Source organism: Cebus imitator, unplaced genomic scaffold (assembly GCF_001604975.1).
Source record: "Cebus imitator isolate Cc_AM_T3 unplaced genomic scaffold, Cebus_imitator-1.0 Scaffold215, whole genome shotgun sequence".
NCBI classification, from domain to species: Eukaryota; Metazoa; Chordata; class Mammalia; order Primates; family Cebidae; genus Cebus; species Cebus imitator.
This window is the reverse complement of record NW_016107530.1, coordinates 3,250,867-3,262,667: the sequence shown is the minus strand read 5'-3', so window position 1 is coordinate 3,262,667 and position 11,801 is coordinate 3,250,867. Positions and strand designations below refer to the sequence as shown.

The window sequence follows — 11,801 nt, the reverse complement described above, 5'->3', positions numbered from 1 at the left end:
TGTGATCTTGGCTCACTGCAACCTCTGCCTCCCGGGTTCAAGTGATTCTCTTGCCTCAGCCTCCCGAGTAGCTGGGATTACAGGCGCCTACCACCATGCCTGGCTAATTTTTGTATTTTATAGATACCATGTTGGCCAGGCTAGTCTTAAACTCCTGACCTCAAGTGATCTGCTCACCTCAGCCTCCCAAAGTTCTGGGATTACAGGCATGAGCCACCATGCCTGGCCTTGTAGCTTGGCATTTTAACTTTCTTCCTGTGGTACTAAGAAGAGCAGTGTGCCACAAAGCCAAATAGAGATGTTAGTCTCTCCTTTCTTGCTTTTAGGCTCACACTCTTGTATGTGAAACTATTAATTTAAAATGTAAAGTTTGAGGCCAGGCACAGTGGCTCACACCTTTAATCCCAGCACTTTGGGAGGCCGAGGTGGGTGGATTGCTTGACCTAGAAGTTCAAGATCAGTGTTGGCCACATAGTGATACTGTGTTTCTACAAAAACTAAAAAAATTAGCTGGGTGTGATGGCTTGTGCTTGTGGTCCCAGCTACTTGGGAGGCTGAGGTGGGAAGATGGCTTGAGTCTGGGAGGTCAGTCCAGGAGGTGAAAGCTGCAGTGAGCCAGGATCTAGCCACTGCACTCCAACCTGGGCAACAGAGTGAGACCCTGTCTCAAAAATAAATAAATAAGCTAAAATGCAAAAGCTGAGCTCGGTGACTTGCACTTATAATCCCAGCACTTTGGGAGGCCAAGGTGGGAAGATTTCTTGATGCCAGGAGTTCAAGACTAACATGAGCAACAAAGCAAGACCATATCTTTACAAAAAAAAAAAAAAGAGATACTAAGCATCAATAGTATTTCATTAAAAATAGTATTGATATGGAAACATAACACATATAGCAAAATTCTTTGTGCTTAGTTATACCACTATTTCAGTTGAAAGAAGAGACTGATTTGACTGTTAATGTTACGTATGAAGTGTGAAAGGCATAACAGTTAAGTATGTACATAAAATAATATATTGATTAATTCCCCTCATCTAGACGGGGTAAGCATGTTAAGCAGCCCTCGGAATTGTTGAAGAGTTCTCTGAAAAATTACTTATCTATTGTGTTTGCCTTGGGCCTTGCTTCCTATCTTAGTTATTTTTACTTTCTGTAAGTCCTGGGAGCCCAAGTTATGCTGCTTTTAGTGTTTACATGCACAATGTAAAATCATATTTGTTTTGGAAAGTGTTGTTGCTTTTGGAGTTTAATTAATTCAGTTAAAAGCAAGAGTGTGCTTCTAGATGCGACTATCCTCATAGAAGTAGAATGAGGGGCTGAGCGCAGTGGCTCACACCTGGAATCCCAGCACTTTGGGAGGCTGAGGCGGGCGGATCACGAGGTCAGGAGTTCGAGACCAAGTCTGGCTAACATAGTGAAACCCCATCTCTACTAAAAATACAGAAAAATTAGCCGGGCGTGGTGTTGGGGGCCTGTAATCCCAGCTACTCAGGAGGCTGAGGCAGGAGAACTGGGAGGTAGAGGGTTGCAGTGAGTGGAGATCGTGCCACTGCATTCTAGCCTGGGCTACAGTGTGAGACTCCGTCTCAAAAAAAAAGGTAGAATGAGGCAGAGGTTAGGCAGCTCTGCTCTTTTGGAAGACTTAGGGGGTTATAAGTGATTTATAAATATTAACTCACTTAATTCTCATAGCCTTATGAATGGATACTGTTATTATCCTTATTTTGTAGATGAGGAAACAGAAACACAAGAGATCAAGTGACTTGCCCAAGGCAATAAATAATGGAATCTGGTTTTAATGTCCCTATATGGAAAGGGGCTAATATACTTATTTCCTTGAGAAAAAAAATATTAGAATAAGTCGTCAGGAGTTCAAGACCAGCCTGACCAACATGATGAAACCCTGTCTCTACTAAAAATACAAAAATTAGCTGGGCTTGGTGGGACACACCTGTAATCCCAGCTACTCAGGAGGCTGAGGCAGGAGAATCACTTGAACCCAGGAGGTGGAGGTTGCAGTAAGCCGAGATCTTGCCGTTGCACTTTAGCCTGGGCAACAGAGCAAGACTCTGTCTCAAAAAAACAAAAAACATCTCTCATTTTATTTTTATTAGTGGTCAGTTTAGAATAATATTACTGTGGAGATATATACATTTTTCCTATTTGTTGTGCTCATGTAGGTTTTTTAAAAAGCCCTTTTACCAGACAAAATTGTGATTTAAAATACTTAAAGAGGCTGGGCACAGTGGTTCACGCCTATAGTCTCTGCACTTTGGGAGGCTGGAGGATCACTGGAGGCTAGGAGTTCCAGACCAGCCTGGGCAACAGAGCAAGACCCCCATCTTTAAATAAGTAAGAATTAAAAAAAGAAAAAATAAAATACTTAAAGAATTAGATATGTCTAAAAGCAAATTGGTGGATTTTTTTTTGCATATTTGCAGTTTAACTGCAACAACAGTTAAATTTTTGTCAAATGTGAACTTATAGGATATCTTTTATTTGTTTGACTCAGATTTTATGGTTAAGAAAATTACTTGTTGAGCCAGGTGCAGTGGCTCATGCATATAATCCTAGCACTTTGGGAGGCCAGGGCGGGTAGATTGCTTGAGCCCAGGAGTTCAAGACCAGTCTGGGCAACATAACGAAACCCTGTCTCTACAAAAAAAATATAAAAGTTAGCCAGGTGTGGAGGCGCAGAGCTCTAGTTCCAGCTATTGGGGAGGTTGAGGTAGGAGAATTTCTTGAGGTAGGAGGATTGGGAGGCAGAGGTTACAGTGACCTGAGATTGTGCCACTCCACTCCAGCCTGGGTGACAGAGACCCTGTCTCAAAAAATAAGTAAATAAATAAATAAAAATTTTTAAAATGGAAAATTACTTCTTAAGTAAAACAAAAAAAAACAAAAAAAAAAAAAAAAAAAAAAAAAAAAAAATGGACTAGGAGAACATTATGCATAAGCCACATAGAGAAAGACAAATGATGCATGTTCTCACTCATATGTGAAATTTAAAACAATTGAACTCAAAGAAGCAGAGAGTAGAATAGTGGCTACCAGAGGCTGGGGTTTTGAGGTCATGGGGAGATGATGGTCAAAGAGTACAAAGCCCCAGTTTGATAGAAAAAATACTTTTTTTTTTATTTTGAGATATATTGCACAGTATGGTGAATATAGTAAATAATAATGTATTACGCATTTCAAAAAATCACTAACAATACATTTCAAATGTTCTCACCACAAAAAGTGAGGAACATGTGAGGTGATGAATATGTTAATTAGCTTGATTTCATAATTCTACATTATATTCATAATATTCACTTTTTCCCCTTTATTTAAAAAGTTATACAAATTATATTTTGTTATTTAACATTTACTGCCTCCATAGGCCATAAAAATTTTTATTTTACAATTAAGCTTTTAAGTAATTAACCCCTGAAGAAAATAACGATTACATTAGAAACTAAAAATTTTTGTTTGATAAATAACAGCAATGTTAAAAAAGAGAGAGAGTGAAACTGAAAGAGAGATTTAGTAAGAGTTTAAGTATCTAGAAGCATCTCTAATCTTGTCTTAGAGAACTTAGGTCAAAATCCTTACCTAGACTCCACAGAGTGATAGCTGCAGAACACGCGGATTAATATCCAGTGGCGTCTGTGCAATGGCACGTGGACAGCGTTCCATGTCTTAGTCAATAAATGATCCCAATCTCCTTTTCCTTTTCCTGGCATAATTCATAATTGGGCACCATTTTCATGTCAAATTTAAATTAATGGGATACTAGTGATAGTTTTGCTTATGAATATTGGTACTAAATCTGTTCTAGATGGCAAATAGTTTAATCTGTAACATCACATTATGGATTTTGTCTCTTTAAATTATGTTAGCCTATTTAAATAAACATATTAACCTAAAGATGTAACTAAAAATATTCTAAGGATATAAACAAAACAGGTTCTGAGAAAAATGTATTGTCATTATTAATGAGAGTCAGCTTTCTTCGAATATCATTTACATTTATATGCAAAATGAATAAGAAATGACGAACCAGGAAGTACTGGCATACTAGAAGGGCAAATTGAAGCACTCTATATACAGTGAGTCTGTGATTCCCAAACCTACTGATGCCCTGAACTTCCCTGCAGATTCTGATAATCCCAGAGGCTGAGCCCTGAAACTGCTCTGGAGTCATTGAATAAGAATGTCTAAGAGAAAGATGAAAAATTTGCACTTAAGTTTTCTCCTTCAGTTAATTCTGATGTACATAGTCTACACAAACTTCTTGGAATTAATATATCAAGTCAGAAAACTTGTTTTCTGAAATGGTCTAGATTGTTTATTTTTTACACTTCGTAGGCCATATGATCTCTCTTTCAACTATTCAACTCTGCTTTAGAATGAAAGCAGCCATAGACAATATGCAAACAAACAGTTGTAGCTGTACTCCAATAAAACAACTTACAGACACTGAATTTGAATTTTATATAACTTTCACATGTCAAGAAATATTATTTCGCTGGGCACAGTGGCTCACGCCAGTAATCCCAGCAGTTTGGGAGGTCAAGGTGGACGGATCACTCGGGGTCGGGAGTTCAAGACCAGCCTGGCTAACATGGTAAAACCCTGTCTCTACTGAAAATACAAAAATTAGCCAGGCATGGTGGTGCATGCCTGTAATCCCAGCTACTTGGAAGGCTGAGGCAGGAGAATCGCTTGAGCCTGGGAGGCAGAGGTGGCGATGAGTTGAGATTGTGCCACTGCACTNTCTCAAAAAAAAAAAAAAATGGACTAGGGAAAAATGAATGTATTTGTCTTGTAAATGTTGATTTCTCCAGGTCCTCCAGAAGAGGGCACTTGGTGTTTACAGTTTAAAACTTTAAAGAGCTTTTGTTTTTTCTTAATTGTAGGTTGGGAGTCCTCCTCTTGAGCCAACTGAATGTTTTCTTCCTGAAGAAGAGAAACTTACTGAACAAGAGAGATCAAAAAGGCGAGTAGATATAGAAATTAGCCCTTACAAATATTTCCACATAGCATAGATAAGGTGATTGTTCAAAAAGGCACTTATAAAGGTTGCAGAATGTGGATTCTGATGTGAGTGAAACCTCCATTTACCACTTACTTGTTATGTGATCTTGTTCAAACCTGAGACTCAGTTTCCTTGTGTAAAATAGATACAATAAATAAATCCAATTCAAAGGGTTGGTGGATCAAAATAAATATATATGAAATTTACTTATAAAACTTAAACCATTACACAAATATTGATTTACTTTTTCTTTACAGATTTGAAAAGGTTTATACTCATAACCTATATTACCTAGCTCAAGTCTACCAGCATCTGGAAATGTTTGAGAAGGCTGCTCACTATTGCCACAGTACACTAAAGCGCCAGCTTGAGCACAACGCCTACCATCCTATAGAGTGGGCTATCAATGCTGCTACCTTGTCACAGTTTTACATCAATAAGGTACGTTTCTTGAAGTAGTTATCTAACAGAATACCAATAGTAGGTATAAAAATAGAACCAGCAGTACCTTGAAAATACCATCTTTTAAAAACAGGTAGCTTGTATTTAATGATGTACAACTGGACCCGAAAATGCAGCCCAATTTGCCAGTGTACTAAAATTTTGTAGCTTTTTGTTATATGAATTCTTTTGAGTTTAAAAATACTGAGTTTTATCATTTGTTTTACATGTTACTTAAGACTAATTCTCTTTTTAACATAGGCACACCATCTCAACTCAGTAAGATATTACCTTAAATTGCAGATTTTTCTTGTAGATATAACTTTATCTTTATGTAATGGTAATCTCATAACTCTGAGAATTTGACTGAGGAAGTTGACTGTTAAATGTGGGCTTTGATAAAAGCATGTGATGTATTTCAGTTATTTTTCAGAATTAACTCTGTAATTTTTGATGTTGGAAAATATGTCTGCTGAGTTCCGAAGTTCTAGGTCTTTATGACATACTTCTTTTGGATTGTTACACAGGGACAATGTTTTTGAACTTCTTAGTTATCAGAATTTCTCATAAAAATTTAAAAAAGCATTGCTCGGATCATGTTGATGTACTCTTAATTGACTCATTTATTCCTTTACTCACCAAGAGTTTTTAATGCTAAAATAATTTTACCCTACCTTTTCTAACTAGATTTTCCTATTAATCCTTAATAAGCCATCTCAGCAATAGAAATTACTTTTATTTGTATTTCTAACTCACAAGCCTCTCTAAAATTTTGATGATTCTCTGCTTATCAGAGTTCCTTCTTTCATCTCTCTGGTAACCTGCTGCCTTATCTTTGGGACTTTATCCTTTTTGAGCATTTTGTTAGCATTGGTTCTGTAAATACGCCCTATGATTAAAGTATTGTCCCACAGAATTTCATTCAGAAAAGCTATTAGCAGGAGAGAAAGGGCTGTGGTGACTGCAGCATCGCTTCTAGGACTTTGGTCTAAGATCAAGTGTGTAAGTAACGCTACTGCATATATCAGAGTATTCAGTTAACTAATTCTCATGAATCCATTTCATTGTCCTCATCAAAAGTGTTATCTAAAGGGCCTCTGCTTGTGACATCTTTTTTTATAGCTGTTGGAGGCCCCTTGTTCATTTTGTTTAGCAACTTTAAAATTATATAGTCACTGACTTTAATACTTAAAACTCCATGGATATTGGTAGTACTAAGATATCTAGATATTAAAGTGTGATTTAAAATTTAAAGTTGTTAAGCATTACTTATGTGGAGCATGCAGTAATTTCCATGAGCACTTTCCACACCCTGTACTTTTATTTTTTACCAAAATCTTTAAGTTTTTGTTAAAACTAAGTTGTATTGCAAAAAGAGGGATTTGAACCATGGTTTTTTAAAATGCAATTTCATTTATATCATTGTCATCTTCATCTGATTCCAGTGATGAGGTGTTGCTACTTGGTGAATCTCTACCTGGCAGCTGCTAAAGTCCCACATTTACCAGCCACCTAGAGGGCATAAGGCATTCACTGTTTTAGCAGTGGTTGCTCACAGGAAGTCAATCTGGACAAAGCTGAAATGATGATAATGGTTAAGGGATTGGATTGTAGAGGGATAATTAAAGTTTCATTATGTAAACTAACTTTTTTTTTTTGGCTTTTAAGAGTTAACACATTGGCCAGGCGTGGTGGCTTCTGCCTGTAATCCCAGCACTTTTGGAGGCCGAGGAGGGTGGATCACAAGGTCAGGAGTTCGAGACCAGCCTGGCCAATATGGTGAAACTGCATCTCTACTGAAAATACAAAATTAGCCGGGTGTGGTGGCTCACGTCTGTAATCCCAACACTTTGGGAGGCTGAGGCGGGCGGATCACAAGGTCAGAAGTTTGAGACCAGCTGGCCAATATGGTGAAACCCCGTCTCTACTAAAAATACAAAATTAGCTGGGCATGGTGGCGAATGCCTGTAATCCCAGCTACTTGGGAGGCTGAGGCAGGAGAATCACTTGAACCCAGGAGGTGGAGGTTGTGGTGAGCCGAGATTGCGCCATTACACTCCAGTCTGGGCAGCGAGAGTGAAACTCCATCTAAATTAAAAAAAAAAAAAAAAACATTTAACACATTTTTATTTGTAGATGTTTAGATGTTGCTGGGCTAATACTACATGTGCCCAGCTATTCTCAAGATGGCTTCTGAATTTGCCATAATGAAAAGATACACTTAATGCTGTGATTTTAAAGTTATAGCCAACCATTTAAAGCCTTTCAGGTATTATTAATATTAAATAGACATTCTATTTAATGAGGGTGGCTTCCAACTAAAAGTTGGACTTTAACTTTGAACTTCTGCTGGGTGGTCCTTTGACTTACATGACAAGTACAAAATGTTTCTGTTAACAAGGAGATCTTCTCTAATTGTTTGAGAGGTTTGCCATGCCCAGAATTGAATTATGAAGTCTTCAAGAGTGTTGGTAAAGCAGTTCCATAAAGTTCATCTGTAGAAATCTGTTGACTTTAAAACTTGGTGGGAAGCCTTATTGTATGTAAATTTTAAAGATTTTATAACACAGGAATCTCTTCCTATCCGAATTTATCCTATTTGTTTTTGTATAGTAGGATGTAAAAGGGCTCTCTAAACCTAATAAAAATTAAATCTTCAGGCTGGGCAAGGTGACTTACATCTATAACCCCAGCACTCTGGGAGGCCAAGGTGGGAGCATGTCTTGAGGCAAGGAGTTGGAGACCTGTCTAGGCAACATAGAGAAACTGCAGAATTAGCCAGGCTTAGTGGCATGTGCCTATATTCCAGCTACTCAGGAGGCTAAAGGTGGGAAGATCCCTTAAGCCCCGGAGGTTGAGGCTGCAGTGAGCTATGATTTTGCCACTGCACTCCTGCCTTGGGCCAGGGTGAGGCCCCTGTCTCTTAAAAAAAAAAAAATTCTTTTAATCCTCTGACACAATATAAATAGTCTAAGAATTTATTGTGCATGGGATTTTGGCTATTTAGACTGAACCTAAAGGACTTTTGAGGCAATTTAAGTGTAGGATGACAGCCATTCCTGTATATTCATTGATTATATAAGGAGAGCTAACTTTTACTTGGTAGTTGTCTTTCAGACAGACTGGATTATTATTAAAGAGTTTAGGGCATTATTATTTTAACCTTTGAGGTAACATTTTAACCAGATAATATGATAATATATCTTTTATACCTTCTGAATGATCTGCAACTCTACAGGGTCTCCTTTGTGGTATTTTTATCTGATTTTATAGCCTTTCCCATATTAAAAAAAAAATTATGCAAGTATCAGTTGCAAATAAAGCTGTGTGTGATAGTTGCATTCACTGTTGTTTATTTCCCCAATAGCTATGCTTTATGGAGGCCAGGCACTGTTTATCAGCTGCTAATGTCATTTTTGGTCAAACTGGAAAGATCTCAGCCACAGAAGACAGTAAGTTTATTTGTGCATGTTTTACGTAGCTTTTAAAAAATGTTTTATTTTGAAATTATTTTAAACTTTTGAAAAGTTGCAAGAACAGAAGAGCTATTATATGCCCTTCTCCTAAATGCACCAATTTTTAGTGTTTTCTTCACTTGGAATCAAATTTTATTTTTCTCTCTGAACCATTAGAGAGAAGGTTACATACATTAGGGTTCTTTACCGTTTCATACTTCAGTATATATTTCCTAAGAAAATATTTTCTTACATAATCATAGATCATTTATCAAATTCAAGAAATGTAACATCGGCCAGGCATGGTGGCTTATGCCTGTGATCGTAGCATTTTGGGAGGCCAAGAAGGGAGGCTTGCTTGGGGCCAGGAGTTCAAGACCAGCCTGGTCAACATAGTGAGACCCCCCCATCTATTTTTTTAAAGAAATTTTAAAAAAAGTAACAGTGATACAATTCTTTTATCAACAGTGCATATTTCCGTTTCATCAGTTGTTGCCCTAATATTCCTTCTGGCATTTATTTTCCGGTACTGGTTTATACAGGTCAAGATTGCATATTGGATTCAGTTGTCACATCTCTTTAGGCATTTTTCATCTGGAATAGTTTCTCAGCCTTTCTTTACCTTTCATCACAAAACATTTTTGAAGAATACAGGCCAGTTATTTCATAGAATTACTGTCAGCTGGGGTTTGTGTGATGTTTCCTTATGCCATGATTCAGATGATATATTTTTGGTTGGAATACTACATGCATAAGCGATGTAGCCAAATATCCATCTTTTTAAGTACAGGTTTTCATTTAGTCTTAGAAAATCACAGTTAACATGTGTCTTTGAGTCGTTTAACAGGTTTTATAATAAGTTCATTATTTATCCTCTGTTTGATTCTATAACTCACCGTTGAACAGTTTCCAACCTTCTTAAGATGTTCTAGATTTTGAAACATCATGTCTTTATAAATGGACATTCTAATTGTGTATCTGAAAAATGCAGAGGCCCTTAAGGGTTAAAGGAAGGTACAAAGTAAATAGTTGCTTTCTTCCCTAATATATTGACTATATTGAATTAATTATAGATCAAGTCTAAGAGGCACTAGTCTCAAAAAAATTAATAAAAACTAAACTGCTGAGATATTAATATCTCATTTAAAGTAATTTTGTGAGTGTTTTTTTTTTACTCTTCAAAATAGAAAGCTGAAAAAATATCAATGTCTGATGTTTTCAAAATGTTCTTACTGAACATTCTCATATATTGTTGGTTGGAGTATTTGTTGAAAATAATTTGGCTGTATGTTGTGAATTACTTAAAATTGTTATAAACTCGTTTACTCAGTAAATTCCACTTCTAGGAATCTGTCCTAAGGAAGTAATCCAAAATTCAGACAGATTTTTGCACAGATATATTCATGTTTCGAGTTTAAAAAATATGTATATATACATATACATACATGCATATATATATGTTTATGTATAAAACTTTACAAACCTTTGTGTTGAGGGCTGACTTACAATAGATTGCAGCAAGAAAGCTGCTCTGCTATGTATGACACTCTGACCCAGAAGCAGCTCATCTGTGAATGGTTTAGCACCAGGTTCCCCACAACCACGTGTTGTGTGACATAGAGGTTTTTGTGATAGCAAAGAATTGGAAACAACAAGTTCCGGGTTAGAACTAGAAGAATGATTAAATAATGGATTATCTATTTAATTGTATATAATGCTGTATTTTAAAATGAAGCTAAGAGTTGATAATGATATGAATAAAGTGTTTGTGGTATGAGAATAAATATGCAAAAATAGTAGTGAGTGCTTCTGGGTAGTAGGATTTGGGGTGGGTCTTTCTTCCCTTTCCCCTGAACCCCCTGCTTCAGTGAAGATCTGTTACTTTTATAGTAAGGAAAAAGTGATATACAAAATATTACAATACCCAATAAAAATTACAGTTGTGATTACTAACTTAAACAAATCACATGTATATTTTAGGTCCTGAAGCTGAAGGAGAAGTGCCAGAGCTTTATCATCAAAGAAAGGGGGAAATAGCAAGATGCTGGATCAAATATTGTTTGACTCTTATGCAGAATGCCCAACTCTCTATGCAGGTAATACAGTCAGAAGTTGCCTTTTTCTTTCTTAAATGAGCAACTTGTAAGTAAAAACTCATAGTGAGGATTGTGCTCATTAGGCTCACATTGTGTTTAATATGAAAGGCATATAGAATGCTCTCATAAATATTTCTTTCTTGGTTTTAAATCTTACTCATCCAATTGCTTAAATCCAGGAGGCAGAGGCTGCAATGAGGCAAGATTGGGCCACTGCACTCCAGACTGGGCAACAGAGCAAGACTCCATCTCAAAAATAAATAAATAAAATAAATTATATTCATTCAAGGCCTATCTTAAATACTACCTCTTCCTTGAAGACTTTTCTTTGGTTAGAATATAAGCTTCTTGAGAGCTGGAAACTATATCATATTCTTTTTGTTTTTAAAACAGGCTCTCCCTCTTTGCCCAGGCTAAAGTGTAGTGGCATGATCATGGCTCACTGCAGCCTTGAACTCCCCAGGTCACACAGTCCTCCCACCTCATTGATCCCAATCCTCAAGGCCTCATGCAATCCTCAAGCCTATCTTAAATACTGCTTCTTCCTTGAATACTTTTCTTTGGTTAGAATATAAGTTTCTTGAGAGCTGGGAACTGTATCATATTCTTTTTTTTTTAAAATAGGCTCTCACTCTGGGGTGTGGTGGCATGATCATGGCTCACTGCAGCCTTGATCTCCCCAGCTCACGCAATCCTCCCGCCTCATCCTGGGAGTACAGGTGTGTGCCACCATGTCCAGTTAATTTTTAAAGTTTTTTTTTTTTTTTGGGACGGAGTTTCGCTCTTGTT

General features: G+C 37.0%; 1 protein-coding gene across 1 annotated transcript in view; it reads left to right on the top strand.

Annotated features, from left to right (window-relative positions):
- The window catches only part of KIFBP (kinesin family binding protein), a 40,000-nt gene that overhangs the window by 21,737 nt on the left and 6,462 nt on the right, over positions 1–11,801 (top strand). The window contains exons 3-6 of the mRNA XM_017548932.2: positions 4,902–4,981; positions 5,278–5,461; positions 8,829–8,913; positions 10,897–11,012. Coding sequence (XP_017404421.1) covers positions 4,902–4,981; positions 5,278–5,461; positions 8,829–8,913; positions 10,897–11,012 — 465 coding nt within the window. The remainder of the gene's footprint in view (positions 1–4,901; positions 4,982–5,277; positions 5,462–8,828; positions 8,914–10,896; positions 11,013–11,801) is intronic.